Source organism: Anopheles merus, chromosome 2L (assembly GCF_017562075.2).
Source record: "Anopheles merus strain MAF chromosome 2L, AmerM5.1, whole genome shotgun sequence".
Lineage (NCBI taxonomy): Eukaryota > Metazoa > Arthropoda > Insecta > Diptera > Culicidae > Anopheles > Anopheles merus.
This window is the reverse complement of record NC_054083.1, coordinates 26,007,356-26,027,221: the sequence shown is the minus strand read 5'-3', so window position 1 is coordinate 26,027,221 and position 19,866 is coordinate 26,007,356. Positions and strand designations below refer to the sequence as shown.

General features: G+C 42.1%; 1 protein-coding gene across 8 annotated transcripts; it reads right to left on the bottom strand.

Moving 5' to 3' along the window:
* Positions 1-475: 475 nt before the first annotated feature.
* Positions 476-19,792, bottom strand: LOC121593544 (U-scoloptoxin(19)-Sm1a). Of its 8 annotated transcripts, none has more exons than XM_041915994.1 (4): positions 19,628-19,792; positions 18,534-18,736; positions 960-1,109; positions 476-857 (listed from the first exon to the last, which is right to left on the bottom strand). In XM_041915994.1, the coding sequence occupies exons 2-4, from the start codon at positions 18,664-18,666 to the stop codon at positions 730-732; spliced, it is 411 nt and encodes a 136-aa protein (XP_041771928.1). In that variant the 5' UTR covers positions 18,667-18,736; positions 19,628-19,792; the 3' UTR covers positions 476-729. The 8 variants fall into 8 exon arrangements, with proteins under 8 accessions (XP_041771928.1, XP_041771929.1, XP_041771933.1 ...); XM_041915995.1 differs by having other exon boundaries at positions 18,534-18,733; XM_041915999.1 differs by having other exon boundaries at positions 19,713-19,781.
* Positions 19,793-19,866: the final 74 nt, after the last annotated feature.

Here is a 19,866-nt window from a genome sequence, read left to right as displayed (position 1 = left end):
AGGCTAGATGTATTCAAAAACTTTATGATGCTTTCACATGTTTGCTCATCATCATGACTATGACCAATGAACTATGGTATTCACATATTTATTTTCTTTGTTTTGATTGTATTTATTAAATTCATATAGCCTATATAAGCATTCAAAACTGGTATCTTGAATAATCTTAAAATATACTTAAATCTTAATCTAAACACAATAGAAAAATAGTAAAAAATGAAATGGAAGCATTTTCTGCAAACAAATATGTTTTATACAGCTGAATAAATTAAAATGATTATAGAAGAAACCATCTGAATGGCATGAAAAATATTACAAATCAAAAAAAAAATTTAACTTTTTCTTCATCTTTCTCCTACAAAACTATCAAACAAACAGAGCAAAAACTTACCATAATACTGTGATTCTTTCATTAATTCGTTATTTTATAACCAAACACAACAAAGCAAGAAAGAACGTTCCCAGTCGGTTGAAATTGTGCTTTACTTACGAATCGTTTATTTAAATAGCTTCTGATTGATATGATTTACTGCTCACAACGCTAGCCGCTTGCTCTACGAGGTCAACGAGATACAATTTGGAATTGGTTCGATTTTTACCCAAAAATCCACCCCGAGAACAGAGGTGGCCCATTGTTTTATACTTCTCTTTCTTTTCTCTCTGTTCTTTCGGGAGGTATCGAGTAAAAATACGAACCATTCTATGGTTTGACAGCAAACAACAAAAGCCTTATACGACCAGCACGCAGCACTTGCTCCCATCGGTACAATCGGTGGACGGGCGCTGTAGCCCTGCGGCGCATCGCTCCATACAAGCGCCGCGGTACTCGTGGCAGGTGAGGTTGCTCGCGGGTTTTACTGAACGGAAAGCAAAAACAAAACAATTAACACAAACGAACATCAACAAAACCAATTTTTGCAACGGCGACTGTTCGAGAACCAAAGCCGCCGATTGTCTACCTTCGTAGCAGCAATCAACGCCCAGGTGGGTATTTTCCGGACACAGTCCACTGTTTGCTGGCCGCTGCTTGCACTCGCTCGTCTGCACGCACATCCCACCCAGCATTGCGCACGGTCTCTCCATTTTGTACAGCTTTACACCTAGATAAGCTGTGGAAATGAAACGAGCAAAGATTGGGAAAAAAGGTAGCAAGCTGTCATTGCATTTTCAACATAAAATTTATTTTCTATTTCTAACCGTGTACATACAAATAGATAATAATGTGAGTTTTTTTCATTCTAAAATTTAGTTTTTTTCCTACACCTCAAAAACGAGCTTTTAAATAAACTCTCGTTCTTGCTCCTCTCAATCAAATATGTATCATACGTTTGAACCCAAATCCTTACAATGCAGCAAAACACGTTCGAGTGACATAAATAGTCGAAAACCCCACTCGTTTCCCAAATTCGTTCGAAGGCCACATTCGCCGTGACACAAGTTTCTGCTCAAAAGAAAAACATGGCCAAAACGCCGACCCATCAGCAGTCACACACTTGGTGACGACATGCGAACATGTGTACGCTGGTTCCCTATCAAATGCAATCCGTGCTGCAAATGGCACCGGTGTCGGTGATAGATTTCTCCGACCAGCATTGGTTTTGACAGTTTCGCAGTCGTACGTCGTAGATTAGATAAATTAGAGCCTAGCAGTGCAAGGCTGGTGTATGTGTCTGTGTGTGTGTCTGCAGGATAGGACCGTCAACCGTCCATTGCTGCTGCGACCATTGCCCTTCCCACCCCGCTATACCCTTTCGACACGCATCCTTGGCTGGTGCTAATTGAACCGCATCTAATTCACTCCGCCTCGCTCCAATAACGTTCGACTCGATGCACAGTGAACAACCAGATCCGTGTGTGTGTGTGTGTGTGTACCTCTCTCTCTATCTCTCTCTTTCACGCTTTCGGTACGCTGGGCAACCATGCGTCTCCATCGAATGCTCACAAACGGTTCAATCACCGGACACGCTTCAGTACCGAATGGTTCTGTTCCCTTTTCACTGCTTCAAATACAAAACGGAAAGGGGAGCAAGCAAAAGAAGCGCACCAAAATGGGTCTGCACTCTGGTTGTAATTGCATCTGCAGTGCGACCCACACTAGCTTTCGAATGGGAAAGGGTGGTAAAGTGGTCACCGAAACACCTGGCAGGTAAGTGCAGCATTTTTGGCAGCGACGCTCATTAGTAGGCAACGCCAACGGGCAAGCCCGGTAAATGGAACGCAAAAGCTAACGATAAATGAGGGTATATGCGGGTGAGTGTTTGTGTCCCGTAAATGTAACGACTCGGTGGTAGCCAGCGTCGGTGGTGAAAGATGCGTACATCGGAGGAAGAAGAAAAAATACGGCACAGGTAGCACCAACTGGAACAAAAGGAAGGGCAACCCGAACCATAACACCATTCACTTTCGGTTCTAGCTATTGCAAAAATGGGTGCTTTTGAAGGTGGTTACACATGCTGATGCGGTGGGAAAGAATGTATTTCAAAGTTACAGCGCCAACGAGCGCTAACGAACTGGAAACGGTAAATAGAAAGAACAGTGTACCACCGGTGTAGCAGTGGGAGTAACAGAGAAGGTGGCGGTGGCATGATGAAGGCGAGGGCTTGTGAATTGTGAAAACCCATCGGAACGACACATTGTGGTGTCGGAGGAATGGGCTTTTCAATGGGCGTTGTAGGTGGAACGAAACGATGTGGAAATGGCATTTTCTACATGTGACTTTGGCAACGCATGATAACGAGGCTTTAAAGTAGTTTTCTACGGCAAATGCTCTTTGCCAATCATGAAGGGCTTTTGGATGATTGAAATTTTATCTTTTAATGACAATTTAGTTGCGGTTTAACTTCGTAGGTGTTTGTCAGTTATGCAAGTGTCATCCTTTCAATTTGTTTGTTAAACAATTTTTCAGTTACAGTAACTAATACACTAAGATATTGTATGGTAAGTAGAATTATGTTGGTCAAAAGCTTGAAAGATATTTGGTAAAAGAGTAAATGTACCAGTAATGGGCAGGTTAGTGCAGTAGTTTCACAAAACCATCTCGTACACTTACAATTTTTATTACTTTTCATGAAAGTGATGTTGTTTTTTTCATGAAAGTGATATTCGTAAAAATGCAAACACTGTTTTTGTTCCTCTTTTCGCCAGTTTGGTCCTATTTTCGACAGACTGTAAAGATTCTTTAACAATTTCATCAATTTTGCTACCGAATTGATACACCATATTGTTATGGGCCATACATAAATCTTTTGAAGCTAATCTAATGCTTCGAGCTTGCTCATTGTAATAGCGCTCAATGCACTCAATCAATTTTAAATTATTAAGCTCCAAATCTATTTCCATCAAGTTTCCTTCAAGAAATTCGACTTTCCTCATTCCGTTCATACACATATCAAAAGAACACAAATATTTTTCAAAACATGCATTGCGCTTCAACCTTCAAGTTATATATTTCGTTGTGTTGATAAACCAGCGACTTATTTACTTTCTCTGAAAACAGAAAAGAACAAAATGTTCACCCATTTAGCCAGCGACCAATTAGATTGTATTTTTCATACCTCATTAACAATTGTATTCCACTCCGTTGGATTTATTTAATAATCATTTAGCCCTAAACCATTTTGATGTTCGTCCTGCTGCATCATATCAGCTACCATATGGCAAGACAACAGTGAAACAGTAAAAGGCACAACTTACAAATAATTTCACTAAAATAATTTAATGAATAATTTCATATAAAACTAAAAAAGTATTACAAGTTTCATCAAACTACATTATTCAATTACTTCTCCAACCCAACTTCAAGCGAGACAATAAAATTCCAAATCTATTTTTCGTTCGGATTCCTTAGACAGTTGACAGAAATAGAACTCAATCATATTTATATTGAATTTCGATTTTCTCTCGTACATTCGGACCCACACCACATCGATACATTTTTTTTCTCTCTCTCTTTTTCCATCTTCCGTTCCGCTCCACTCGTTTGGCGGCTTTTATTCAAACCTGAGCACAACATTCGTTCTACATTCCAATGTCCGGCTCGTCCCCGAGTCCGCACCCGCTAAACGGTCAAAAACATCATGCTGGCCGTAAAAAAGCAATTTTATCTGTTTGTTCCCGGGTTTTTTTCTCTCTCTCTCTCTCTCTCTCTCTCTTCCTTCTGCAGATGTCTTGCGGATCGAAAACCTTTCGTCGAAAATTTTCGACCCAAACCGAAAAACGAATTTTCCACACCCCCACCCACCACCGTTTCGGCACATTCGAAATGAATTCGGTGCGCGGTTCGCAACGACCGGTTCGGGCCAGAGAGTGTGTGTTAAATTTCCGCACGTATACCAGTTCTATCACAACCGGAAGCAACTCATCCCAGCGTTGTGCACACACACACACACACACACACACACACACACACTCAGACACATATTCTCCAAGGGACATGCTGCGCTCCCCGCTCACCAAGGAAAGGGAAAAGTTATTCCACGAATGGGAAAAAGAACAGCATGCAATGGAAAGAGTAAACTTTTGCCCTGCTGTCTTTTACGCTTACGCGTTTACCTGCTTCCTAAAGCGGAGCGGAAAATCGGTAACAGCTGGTAGCCAACGAAAACTGGTCATATCCGTAATCACGGGAACCGGTAAGCCGTGGGAGGGGAACCAACCATGGGAGACGCTCAAACACACACACAACCTGTCCAAGTCACACAGCGACTCGCCCGGAACCGGAAGCCTTCCGATGGGCTTCAAACACACAAACGCACACACATACACACATACACACACACACACTGCTTGAAAGTAACGCTTTTGCCAGGGACACGTTCACAGCCCACGACGGTGAAAGCAGCGGAAGAAATCACACGTTAGCGACTATTTCCGGCGCTCCCTCCAGGAGGCAAGCAAAGGGTAAGCGCATCCACCTCGCACGGTGCTTTTTTGCTCCGCAATCACATTCGACCGATGGGCGAACTGGCGATGATGATGGCGCTGACGATGGTGGTGATGATAGCGCACACAGGTGCGCTTCCGCAGGCCAGCCAGCAACCGGAAGATGGTCGAGCTGCCGCTCGAGGGCGATTAGGACCGATTGGATGTTTCCACCGTGCCGCAGTTGCAGGAGCATCCACACGGCCAGCAGCGTTATCATGCAAACGTGCTGTACGTCCGCGCAAGTGCCATTAACATTAATAACATCATAATAAAAATAATTCACCCCCGCTCGCTTTGATAACAATTTTCATCCATTTTCATTTGCCAGCCAGCCAGTTCGCCGTCAACATCAATAGGTGAAATATGTACCATATTAGATCGTGGGCTTCACCGAGCGGTCCGTGCGGATAGTCGTTTGATTAGCTCGGACGTGAAGCGAGATCGTTTGCGAAGGGAGCGAAGCAGTGCATACACACACATACCCACGCATTCATATTTTACGGTAATTTTTGCTTCGCAGATACGGCATGGTAATCGCGGATAAAGCCCCGGATGGTACCGCGCACCACACGCGCAAATCCTTTGATTGCGCACCGCATTCACGTGTGATGTACGCGATGTTATGCGCTTTTGGACATGATGTGCTATTAAATGGCTGCTCCTGCTTTGTGTGACGGGCAATACCGGGGGAAAGGGAGATACAGGATGAGCTTTTCCCGTTGCTATTGAACGCCGTAAAAAAAAGTATAAAAAGCTCTTTAGCTAATACAACAGCCTCCATTCAAATTCACTTTATTATGCTGTTTGAGTTAAGGCTCGACTAATAGTACTTCAATGGGCGAATGGTGCAATGGTACGATCTATGTTTTCTAATTTTAAAACATTAGCATCATCATAAGATTAGACGGGCTAGGGTGTATAATTAATGAACAGTTTTCAGCACTAATTCTCGGATAAGATGGACTATAAGCCGAGGTGTTAGTCGGCGTACTAATAAAGAAATCCTAACTTAGACAATGTGTTAAAATGTGTAGAAAATTACTATCATAAAGAAAGAAAGTTCCATTATAAAGCCCCATGAAGAATCTTTCTACGATTTAAGCCTAAACATGTGTAAAATATACATTGTGCAATCTGTTGTTGCATTGAATGTTCTAGTTAATGATTGAAGATCAGATTGAAATTAAAATTCCAATTAGGGGGCCCTTCACGATTCTAGTCAGTTTTTTGTATGGAGTTTGACAGTTGGAGGCTGAAATCATGTAAACACTCCATACAAAACCACACATAAAACTAGCCTGTAATTTTCAGTCTATATTATTCTAGCCTCTAAGCTAGAACTAGATTCTAGTACCTGCTCGAAAACACGGTGTTTTTTACATTTATCCCAAGGTGCATTAAAGAGATCTGATGATGGAATCTAGAATCAAAGTGAATGTAGTCGAGGTGGTCTCATAGCATGTTTTTTATAACCAAATTTCATTATCATTTTTGACAAGATGGGAGAACACTTTTGTTCAAACAAGCTTTCTGGAGGCTTGACGAATACTCAAAACACTCTTAAAATCTTCATTCAGAAGCAGAAGCGATAAAAATCAGCCTTCTAAATTCATACACCTTGGGATAAGCCCACCTGTATATTATACTCATTTAGATAGCTGCTCGAAAACTGATATACAATGCAAACAGCTGACAGGCTGAAATTTCAGCCTACGAACTTTAAACGAAAAGGGCCCCTAGATCAGACTCCATCTAAGGAAGTATTACATTAATGAATCCATACAGAAAACCTTTAAATGTTGGAACTTCAAGCAGGCATATATTAAATGATATCACAGAATTATTTAAAAAAAAGGCCATAGACTCTTTTAAATAGATTTTCTCTTAAATGATATGTTGCTGAGTGAGCCGAACATTCACATTTTTAGCAATTGCGAAATTGTTTAAAAATGCAATACTTGCTATCATTTGATGTATCTGGAGCACCTAATTCATGCTTATTGAGATCAAGGAATTAAATCGTTTGTTTTACAAAATAGATCATATCAAAGTTAATACACATGTGATCCCATTCTCTATGATAGGATAATTATTTCATTACTGTTTTTAAACTACTTCTCCATCAAAAGATATGAATAACTAAAACCTATTATGTTTTCAATTATTTTTATGGGAAAAAATCACCTTACATCTCAAGCAGTTCAAAAGCCTCAAAATAATATTCTTCCATAACTAATTTTGTTGCTAACTAATGTTTCCGCACGTACTTCTGAAGCTCCTGAGCAAAGAAAAAGTAAAAAACAAACAGTTATTAACACACATACACACAAAAGTGATGTGAGCGGGAAAGCCTCTGCAAATATTTACCCACCATATTAATTGATTATTGACGCAGTCAAGCTCAACATATTAATCCCTTCACTAACTTTGAGCTGTCCAGATTCATCATTGTACATGGTACTTTGGAGCAGCAAAAAAAGAAAGAAAAAGAGGAACCCCCATAATTCAGTTCCACCATTTTCACACGGATCAACCAACGAACGCAAAGGCAAACTCACATCACCCGTCACCCATCGGTACACGGTGTGAATGATGCACAGCGGTTTATACCATCATTAACATCCTGTCGAACGCAGATCAATATTGACACTCATATTCCACTCCCGTTCGATTTTCAATGGGATTCGTCAACGCAACAACAGACACACGCTAAACCTGCTAAAGCAACGAAAGGAGAAGGAAAGAGAGAGAGAGAGAGAGAGAGAGAGAGAGAGAGAGAGAAAGAGGGTGAAAAACATCCCCCGACATCAGCAGTAGCAGCAGCAAGAACACTAAAGCGCAGGAAGTTATCAATACGCTCGCTCGGCGATAAATATCCCATCAAACTTCCGCTGCGTCCGCTGGTCGTAATTTATTATTAAACAAAGCAATCCACGGCTGTAATGACACGGCAATAACGCAGCCCGGGAAGGGTGGATCAATGGGTGAAGGTACAGACAAAACAGGCAAAAAGGGAAGATAGAGACCCCACAAAAAAAGCCAAATTCATTAACCCACAGTAAACAGCCCCGAGTTTGGATGGTCTGCCGTGCCTGCCGAGAGACCTTCCGAGACCTTGCTGGTGTGTCAAAAGGGGAAAGCCAACAAAAGCCACCCTACGCTATGATAAATAGATATTCAATCAAACCACCGCCCCACCACAAGCAACCATTAGTCATTCACACTCTTCTGGTCCATCTTCTGCGGCGTACGGTTTGGGGTATCGGTTCCCTTCAACCTTCTAAGCCTTGCTGCATTGTGCCGGCATGGGCATGACTTCTTGTGCTGCGTCAGTCGATAAACGTTACACGCTCGTAATTACGTTTGCTGTCGGGCCCGATTTGTGCTCCAGAACTGCATGCAAACCAGTCTCATCCGTGTCGTTCGGGTGGGGCTTCGAAGCAATGGTGCTCAATGCATGATAATTGGAAATTAATGGTGCTGTTTTGTAGTGAACAATTGCTCCCTCGGGGAGCAGGCATGTTTGTGTGATCGAAGTATGCCCAATGAGGTTGAAATTATAGGGTAACTCTTATTTGTCTTACAGATTAATGGAGCTACGCTTAAAATGTTTTAATTTTTACAAGCAAAATATTTTGTTTTTTTTTTGTGAGCTGAATAAAACATTCATTTCTGCAATATTTTCAATAAATTCCAATCTGAGCACAATACTACAGGAACTCTGCACAGACAAAGAAGAAACGCAATCATCACCTATTCTCCAAACGACAAACGAAACTCTTTCATTCAACGATCCAATCAGTGGGTGAATTGTTTTCAAAACATTCCGTTTTTCCCAACCCCATTCCTGACATTACCATTTCGATGCTGCTTATCCAGTTGACCGGTACTTTTCAGCTTGTTTGTTTGCATAGCTGGTCAAGCTGAAACGTATTTAACCCGAACGATTTTCACCTCGTGGAAGGAAGAGAATTTCACTGCAAAAAATAAAAACCTATTCACCCTCATCATTGAACTTGCACTAACAACGTGCATAAAGAGGAAACCCGAGTTGTGCCCTTTCTCCCGCAGAGGGGGAGCAATAATGGCAGTGCAAATGAGCGTGCAACGGTGGAAATTTTATTTCACCAAGAAAAAACCATCGCTGCTTTCAGCCCGCCTTTCAAACCGAACGTTGAGTTTCGGTGCTGAACGAAAGGAGTAGCCCGATGTGCCCCAGATTCGGTGGTTGCATTTCAAACGCATATTAAAAGTCGCTTCCGCTGATTTGCGGTTCAACGTTTGTACGTGAGCGTAATTGCAGGTGATTAAAGGGGCACATTCATCGGGGCACTAACCAAAAGGGAAGAGGGAAGTCTGCCGGTTTTGACTGGCTGCTCGCTGATCCCGTGCAGGGAGCTGGGTTAGGCTTTTGGGAGGTGTTGAAAAGTTGCATTATGCATTTTATGGTTTATGACGTTTACGGCACTTTGGATCGTTGTTTGTGACAGGAAGTATTTGCTGCTGCTTTTGAAATCGTGTTAACAGCGCCACATAATGGAAATGCAAGTATTAAAAGAGCTCCAGTACGTGTTCATGTAAATTCCCTTGTTCATAGTTGTTGTGTTTGCTTGTCATTTATTTCCTTCGCTTCATCCTTCCAATAGTAATTGGGCCTATGGTAAGTGTAAAGTAACACGTCCGAGCTCGTTGATAGTTATTTGCATTCTGCTTTATTCACTCTCTCCTTCATTATTCTCTCTAGTTGTTCTTATTCTCTAATTAGATCTAGATGACTTATTCTATCAAGCCTCGGTCGGATGTGTGACATTAAGCCCACAATACACGACATCAGCATCGTTTCGGTGGTTAGTAAAATTTTTATCGATTTGCACAACTTTAAGTAAATAAAAACTTTTCAAAGTATTGTTCACAGTTATTTTAAATTTTTACAAACATTATTTTATTAATTATTTCTAGGTGCTAAGTCATGGTAAAAAGCAAACAATGTATATATTTTTTCAATAACATGTTGTTTTTTTGATATGTAGTAACTGTCAAACAAGAACTACAACCAAATCAGACATATTAATCAATACAAGGATAGACAAATATCTATTTATAAGACCACAATTAATTTATAAAAATTAATATCGTGGCCATTTCACCTTAATTATTTAAAAAAAATGCTTTCAAGTATTTTATAAGATTATTTACCTCCGTATTTCACAAAACTTTAACATCACAACTATCATTGAGGAAAAGCACTTAAAACCAAAAAGCTCTAAAAATAATATTTTAGAACTTATTGGTGTTCCATTTCATTGCAATCCCACCCTATTACTCACATGATTAATAAAGGTAATTCTTATAAAATTGACCATGATTTCGATTCACTTTTGTAAAGTAACTTTCTTGATAGGCTGTTATTCTTCTTCTACTTGGTATTTCGTCCTACTTCGACATGCAGATCCATGTACAGGAATTCGAGACTTATTCCGTACCACGTAGTCGGATATTCAATCCTTGCTACGGTGGGACGGTCCATATGAGAAATACAATTACAATTGAGTCAGACGAGATGGCCCTAGTGACATTTGCTCGAAACTGTTTTTCCATATCTGCTCGATTAGTACTCGATACACCTGAAATTATTGATTTAGGTGTGATCAAGTATGTTGAAAGCGCTAAGATTTGGTGCGTTCGGAAATTGGACTTTATTCTATCGATGGACGATGCCGTCGAGCTCATTTTTCATTCACAGCTATGTTTTTTGATGAAAAACAAAAGCTAATTTTGTGTGACGCTATTCTATAAAAAAATGGGTATTGTTTAAAGTATAAAATGGCTACATGAACATCTATAACGATAAGAAACGTCATTTCCAGATACTACTATACAAGAAATAGACGAAAAAGTCGAACCACATTTGATTGTAGAGGCCTTTTTCTAAATTCCCTTAAACTGGTGCAGTTTAAGGAAAGTTTAAGGCCCCAGTTTAAAAGAATGTGCTCGAATTCCCGGTTATTCGTGCTCGAATATGTCAATTGTCCAGTTGACCTTCCAATCGTTATAGTAGGTCATGAAGCCATTTTAAACTTAAATAATATCGATTTTTTTATAAAATAACGTCACACAAAATTTGATTTTGTTTTTTATCAAATACCAAAACTATGAATATAAAATAAGCTCGACGGTAGAGTCCATCCATAGAAGAAAGTCTTATTTATGAACACACCAAATCTTGGCGCTTTCAACACACTTGATCACACACAAATCAATAATTTCAGGTGTATCGAGTACTAATCGAGCAGATATGGAAAAAAAAAATTTCGAGCAAATGTCACTTGGGTGGGGACTGTGCCACAGGAATTCCCCAGATCATAAAGATAATTTACGCATAACTTCATAAACCACGTTCCCAATCAAATTGAACATCAACCTCAATATACTTAGGACTAATCCGTAGATACTAGAAGATAAAGAAGTTACCGTAACAATGAATGACTGGTAAATTTTACACCAACGCCATGCAGAAATGTCTGTACAATAAACATAAACCATAAGCCGACAACCCGAATGTCCTTAACATTGATGAGTGACTGACTTAAAGACTGCAGACAAATCCATAACCAATCCTACAATGTTACAACCTCACGCGAGCCTCCTGTCATCAGCAACAATCAATCAGTGCAACTGTCACCCGATCACTATAAAACTGACGTATATTGCTCCTCCTTGCACGTCTACTCCCACAAAGCAGCGCTTAAAGAACCTTAAATGTCACCTTTTATTCGGCGTTGATTTTGATGAACAGCTATATTTTCCTGCCCTCTCTCTCTCTCTCTTGACATCCGATACTCGGTTGGCAGCGTGGATTGAATGAAATTGAACCAAATAAATCATAGGGTAAATAAACTACACGTGCCACCAATCCGACGACCACCAATCCGTAGAACGACGACTCTATTGAAGCCCCAAACTATGTTGCCGGCCCAAACCACGCCGCCTAATGTTTACCAAAAGCCTCACCGACCTTCACCCGCTCGAACAAAACGGGAGAAAACAGAACCACACAGTTGGCAAGGTCGGTGGAAACGGAACGGACGCTTCCACGCTTTTGTCACTAAATCGATCACACTGGAATGGCGTGAATGAGTCGCCGCTCAAAATAAACACGATATTATAATCAATCATCATCGAATGCTCTAGTGTCCTGCCAGTAGTGTCCTGCTGGCCTGGCAGGAGGCCGGATACATCCGGATACGCACAGCCACGCCTCCCAATATATGCCATCCACGTGCCGCGTTCCGTATCACTCACTTCCGGCAACGGGACCGAATCCACCAGGACCGAACGATTCAGCGGCTCCTGAAGCTTACTGCTAATGGGATGGGCGGTCTTATCGGTGACCGAGTGCGCCTCTAGTTCGGTAGTTGCGTGAAAGCCCTTTGGCAGATAATCCTCGCGTTATGGTTAAGCTGAAGTCGCTTTCCGACCGAAATCCAACCGTTCGATAAACGTTCGCTGGTGGGGCTGTCCCCATTTTTTGTTTCGTACACTTTATTCATTGCGATCAATCAATGCTCGTTTGCAGTTGGCAGTTAGACAGTGCGTCTAAAGCTACTACCGTTACGTGCGTTGAATTTCGTGAGATATCTCGCAACATCTTCCACTGCTAAGAAGAATGTTTTAGCGTACTTCTGTTTTGCAAGTAAGCCTCGTTTGCTCTAAAGTACGCGAAAGTTTCCATCCCCCCAATAATAGTTCGGTGCACTGTGCTGTATTCATTTACAAATCGACAACTTCAAATTGCCTCCAACTTGCCATTACTTCTAATAGCGAAGCTCACTTTTGACATCCGCAAAACAACTTCTTTACGACCTTCGGTTGGGACGCGCTCGATGCCCAATAATATCCGCATTCGCAATAAAAGCCGTCCAGAAATCGTTACATTCCTTCGGAAAAGTTTATTCTCCAGGAAGAAATGGAGAGTGAAGAAAAAAGTAGAAACTCACTCGGGGGGTTTGGAGGATCGAAGGAGATGTGTACCACCCCACCTCATCCCAACCTTTCATTCGCTTGATTTTCGAAGCACATTGCAACGATTTCGCTTGCCTCATCGATGCAGCCCGCTACATCACACCGCCGAATACTCACACCCATGCGCCCATCACGGGGAACAGCGGCCGGCTTGGGCTGAATGATTTATGAGCCTTTTGCTACACGAAATGTTGCTCGCCTTTCGTAGTGGGAGCGTTTTTTTTTTCTTTTTTGCTCAACTTACTTTTATTCGCTGCCTCATTCCTTAATGCCTGGATCTTTCACCTTCCCCAAGAGGACGAAAAAGTCAACAAAATCCCCCTTGTTGTAGGATACTTTCAGCAGCAGAAAAAGCGGAGTGTACGAGGCACTTTTTTTTTGCTGTTGCTCACGTGTTTACTTTTAGATGACACAAGCTGACGCGAAGCTTGTCTAGGATATTTATGAGCAAAAGTTTGGTTCATTTCGTCCAGCTTTGTGCAAGTTGCTGCCAGTACTGCTCCCGAGACGCCACACTCATGTCGAACAGCAGTGACGGTAAGAAAATTAGTGGAATAAAAAAAACAAAACAGCACTTGTTAAAAAGTTTCAGTTTCATGAGCTGAATGCTGTTAAGCAGCGCAGCAACAAAAAACCCTGATCACATCAGCTATTAATGTTTAGGCTTATGTCAATCAAACGACGAGAGTTTGGTCGGTTTTTTTAATATCGGGAAAACATTAGATGGGCCGTTTTAATCAAATTAGTTTTTTTTTAAATTAAACTGGTTTAGCAGGAGCCGTGCCACCAACACACATTTTACCGAGGATTTTTCAGAGAAGAGTAATTAAAATCATTTACAAAGCGAATAATCGGTTGGAACAGAAATACGACAGGTCCAAATATTCTTGAGCGGTAATTAGGCTTTGGACAACAAAATTACGCTACATCTTTACATTCAAAGGCTCAGCTCAGCTTACTGCATTTTAGATCGATAATATTAATATTTTTGCATGGTATAACAGCCATAACTACCAACAAACCTAGGGAATAATGACTGGGTAAACTTATCAATTTTGTTATGTAAATTAACTGGAAAAACGCTGCCAGAGATTTTCGAATGTTGGAAAAATATTTTTAATTAAAAATGTTTAACATTTTTCACAATTTAACAAATTTTCGTTCATTACACACAGATGGCAATAAAATCAATAACTAGAGCATTCAAAAAGTACATTTCAAAAAATAACTGAAGAAATTTTGTGATTAAGTTTTTAATTTCCAAGGCTCATATTAAGCATTATTAAATCATTAATGAATTGTGAATAAATACATTCAGAGAATATTACAAAATTTCAATAATGGTAATTGCAAAAACAGTAACATATTTTGCCTAGGATAATTTTCAAGAATACACGAAGACTCATAATTAAGACGAAAACAATATGCTTAACTTCCAGCAACCTCTTCATGCCATTTGAAGCTACTAAAAATTATTTGACTACTTTGCTGGTTACCTTATGTAACTTTTGCACCTTTTTTACCTTCCTCAAAAAATGAAGAGGTTTTAAAATAATTTTTATACCTGAATATTTGTTAAACTCAAAAACAAGCCCTTCCTAATCAATTCAGCCTATGAAAACAATAAACTTCATTTAAATTTTTCAAATTGGAGATCCACAACCGATTCACTCTCAACCTATTTCCCACAAGTTATTAAGAATGTTTAACCAGAATACATTCCCCATCATTAAAAGCTTCATTAACATACGAGCCGATTAGAAAGTTCCCAGGAGAGGGAGAAAAAAAGCGATCAAGTTTGTCATAATCATACATTAAGCAACGGTCGTGCTTTCTTTTCAAACTCTTCACCTTGCCAGAAGGAAAAGAGATCTGCTCTTCATCACCATCCCACCATCTGCTCGATCTCGGTATATTCAATCCGCCGAAACAGTAACATGTGCGTCAACTTCGTCATAAAAAAAATGATAGGCTCACCGTGTCATGGGAATTGAAAAACCAACTTTCAACGGCCTTACACCGGTCCCCGGCGCTTTCCTAGTTCCTTCAACAGTCCTGCGCCCTCGCCTTAAGTCTGTCCACGCGAAACTTGCACCGAATCTTCCACTCGGCAGCACAAGTATGTCGCTGTAGCTCATTAAAATCCATCCCCGAAAATTCCTGCTGCATCATTACCTTTTAACCCACACACACCGAGCACCCGGTACAAAGACTGTCGACGGAAAACTTTTCATCCGTGTTGGTCTCGTCATCAGACTTGCCATCGCACTGCCCCCGTGAAAACCAGCTGCCTTTAATGTATCATCCAAGTGTCCCGCTCGAGACTCGGCACTTCTGCACAAGGAACGGAAACTTTTGCTCAAACGATTTCCATGTTTCTGGTCCCGCAACAAATTGTCCTCGCGCGGATTCGTGCGTCCGTGGGCGCTCCGTTTTCACCGAGGCCAACTTTTACCTTTCAGCCAGCCCCCTCTCTCTCTGTTTCTCCCTACCACACAGGCACGGGAAAGGACACAATTTAGCCAGAACCTGTGTCGCCTTGCCTGTTCTACCGAAAGTTGACTTTCCTTCGCCGAGCGCATTAGTTTCGCGCGAAAGTTATTCAAATTGCCACTGTTGCGGCGGTTGCCGAGACAGTGGCCATGTCGTTCCGATGCTGGAACTTTTCAAAACTGTTCCATCCCCAGCAAACCTTTCCCCTCGGGCACCGAAACAAAGCACATTACGGCCGAGCGGGTAAAGAAATTGTTTCCACCGTCCAGAAACGGGCCAGATCCGATGTGCAGTTCGGCCAGAGAAATGTCGACCCGCCTTAATTGCCACGTATCAGTGCGACCTCTCCGATGAGGGGGAGAAAACACCATCAACCCAATCGTGAAACGCTGTGTGCGTTGCTTTCTGGTGTGGTGTGCACTCTGCAATGAGCAACGCGAACAACTTCCGCCGACAGGCGCATCGAGCTAGAAAAAATGTGTCAACGATGCCACAGTGCCTGCGGTCTAAGGATTATGATTGTGACAATTCCAATTCCTGTGGCGGTGCTACAAGTTTTTGCTAGCCAAATCAGGCAACAAAAAACCAGGAAATAAAGGCACATCATCTCTTGACGGTAGTTTTGGGGGCATGTTTTTAAATGCTTTTATGCTGTTTTGGGCTTTGTTGTGATGTTGCCAAATGTTTAGAGAGCCCATCCCAGATTGTGTATTTTTTCGCACGTTTTTTTGTGTGAACTGTCTTCAAAAAAATGCTTGACCTTTCTGCCGCTCATAGTCTTTCCAGCAAACAACATCCACACACAAACATACACAAAATGAATCCACCGCGAGCAATTAATGCAATTAATTTCCTTGTTGCTAGCCCGTCCCGAACGCAGGAAGCGCTCGGGATGCTGCAATCACCAGGATAGTGCTAACTAACGGAACTAGTTCCGGAACCTAGCAGCCCAAAAACGCAACCGTCCGCTCTTCCCACCGGGGGCAATTCCACCGCACGGAAAACTGCTCACCAATCGCCGGCCCTTTCCACCGGCAAAGACACGGTTGCCGTCCGGTTGCGGCAAGAAAAACGAACCCATTTTTGCCATTTTGCCGCCGTTAGCCCTCCGGCAGTGAAGTTCTACGGGGAAAATTTCTGCAAAATCGTTTCCGTTCCCTTGTGCAGTTTTGCTGTCCTCGTCCTCGAATGACTTTTGCTTTCCCTGAACGGTTTGCCCCCGCCTCGGTGGAGCCTCCAGCGCCTCAAATTAAGCTTCATTTGCGCGCACCACACTCCTGTACACCTGTTTTCTCGTGCTGGGGCACAAGAAGCTTTGCATCGCCTGAGCTGCTGCTGCTGACGTTCGAAAGATTAGCACCGAAATTGGATGCTGCGGTCTTTGGCCGAACGCTTTGGCCGCTCGGCTTTGCCCTACGATGCTGTGCCTTACGATCACCGGTGATTATTGAATATTGCAGGCAAATTTGCTGCCAAATTGATGCATTCCCTCCGGGCTTCGGGATAGCCGGTGCGATGCGGTCAGCATCGCGCCTCGGCACGGTGGCCCTTCTCCGGGGAGAGATTTCCAAGAAATTTTGTGACTGCCAACATCACAGCAAGAGCGAGAGGGTGTAATTATGGTTTATTATGCGGCGCTGGTGTGTCGATTGTTGTACTGCCCGGGAGTAGGTGGGCTCGTTACAAAAGTTACGAACGACGAAAGCGTCTGCAAACGAGCTGAGAAGATAATTAACTTAATAGGATGGAATGAATGCTACACCGTTTGGAAGTAACTTTAGCTTTCAGCTGCAAGATGTAAGGTTTGAGATGTGTTTGTTTAGTTTCGGTTTTGCGATTGGAGGTGACCATTAGAGTGACGCTCAACTTTAGATTACTTTTACATTGTTTGGTGTAGATAGTGATAGGTTCTAGTCGGAAGTTGGAACTATAACACAAGCGAAGAATAGATCGAGATTTTCTTATGTCTGTACTAACTGAAATCTGATTTGATATTCCCAGAGCCTTTGAAATGAACTACATAAAAGGATGTTTGCTCTTTTAAGTTATCAAACAGATATATCAAGTTAGCATTCATCGACCGGAAGTTATTTTACGTTTACAATAGGGTAATTAAGGGATTTCAAAATACCATATTTCTAGTAAAATCAAATCAAACGCATCTAAAAACTTCAATATCTCTAATAGAATTTTGTTATAAAATTCTTTACGAGTACACAAAGAATCGCTGGAGCTCTCATTTTCATATTTTTAGGCCAATAATTTCAATCGCAAAGAGTTACAAATCTCCGAAAAACTTTGTTGCAAAAATATGAAAAAATGGTTCCAACGATAATTTTTAGACGTCGCTATTGATTTCTAATTGAACCAGATTCGACTCTTTGATATCCAGAAATCCTCACATCACTTGATCGCTTGAGTTATAATAAAAAATCTTTTAATCCATATATAACAGAATAGATAGTGTACCTCAAAACGAGTTTAATGTTTAAATTTGCCAAAAAAAAACACATGTTGAATCTTGCTTATGAATAGTGGAAAAATTGATAAATTTCCCAGAATCTTCTATGAAGTAGAATTATGTCTATACTAGACTAAGGTAGCAGTAGAGCCATCTGCTATACCTCTTGTGAATACCCACAATAATGCACACATTCTGTTTCATCCGAAAACACAATTCCGAACTCAAAAATCAACAACTCAACTCAACCTACAAAGCCGCCCGTAGCTCATTGCCAACCATTTCACAGCTCAGCACGGTACGGAGGCTTTTTTGGAACGAACCGTTCGCATACTTTATGACATTGCGCTTCACATGACCGCGGGCGATAATATCCACCGCCGTCCGATGGGGTAGCCATCCTCACGCTCCAGCTCAAGGACACTCAAGATAATCGTCGCACCGTGTCCAAACGAACGCAACAAAACCCACACCGAGCAATTGGGCAAGTGCAGTGTTCAACAAGCACGCCCGCACGTCCCATCAGCAGTTGTGTTGTCCCCAAACAGCCCAACTTCCCGCCCCGTACGAGTGGGGAACACGCGTACGTAGGAAGAAATTAATAATCACGCACCAGAGCACGGCGCAAACTTACATTCTTCCGGTTCCGCTGACGATGCGCCGGCCGTTTGGTCGTCCTGTACCGGTAGGGGCGGAATTTCGGCACTGTCCCCGATGCAGACGGCCAATGCCACGAACAGCAGCAGTGCGACGGCGTTGGAATTCATATTTTTCACTGATCGCTGGAACTACCTGTTTTTTACTCTCTCTTTCACTCTTACGCTTCTGGTAGCACTTCTGGAAGTGTAGCGGGGAAAATGTGAGATGTGGGGAGGGATTGAAAAAAATGGCGGACACTACCGAAAGCCGAGCCAACTATGCTAACAATGTTTAACAGCACGCGCGTGAAGTGGAGGGATCTGTCACTCGATCTCGCATATAGCACTTCACTCCGCAACCCGCGATACAAGGGCTCGATAATGTCACTAGCGCGTTCGGAGAGCACGCCGTTCGCTGTACTTTTCCGAAGAGGAAATAGGAAGGGAGAGAGAGAGAGAGAGAAGGATGAAGATGGATAGAGATGAAGGGAAGCAATGAAGCGCCTAGGTTTCGAATAATAGTAGTACAACACAAAAGCAATGGCCGTACGCTGCTAGAGCGTACCGTACCAAATTCTGCCACGAGGCGTGTGTTTTCCGTAGTTGTTATAACGATGCTCGTTCGGCTGCTTCACTGCTCACAGAACGTACCGCAAGAAGATATGGCGAACGGGATACGCGAAAATGTTTGCACAAAGTTTTGTCTCCTACTTTTCTAAGGATTTTGCACGCTCTACCTAAAGGGGATGTACCTTTTATGTATTTTTTGCCTCACTTTGTTGGTAGGTACGAACTATTTCCACTTATAATCCATCTCTCTCCCTCTATCTCCTTCTATTTCCCTCAATTTCCATTTGTTTTTCCTTCTTTAAAAGTTAACTTTGGCACCACATCCACGACTCACGAGGTTTTTTAAAGCACACAAAAACTCCCTTAGTGTTTATTTTTGACGCACTTCACTCCAACTGCAACAACTGCAGTACGTACAATATTTGGACACGGTTTTGTGTTGCACCAACAGACCACACCCACAAGCACCCGTTTGTTTGGGAGCGGGTGTGGCTTCAGGGCCAGCCAGCCGTTAACCTACGCAGTCAGTGGCGCTACAACGCAGCCAGTTTCGATTCGAATTCGGTGAAACAAACTCGCACGCGTATGCCCTTGGCGAAACAGACCGGTGACACACGCGGGTTGAGGGTGTTTAAACGTTCAGCGAGACCGTTCGACGAGCGACTGACTGGTGGTGATGAGTAATCAATTGCTTTTATATAGACTTCAACCGGGTGCTTGATGCCCGGTCGGTGCCTTCAGCCTGGGCTTGGTTTGTTC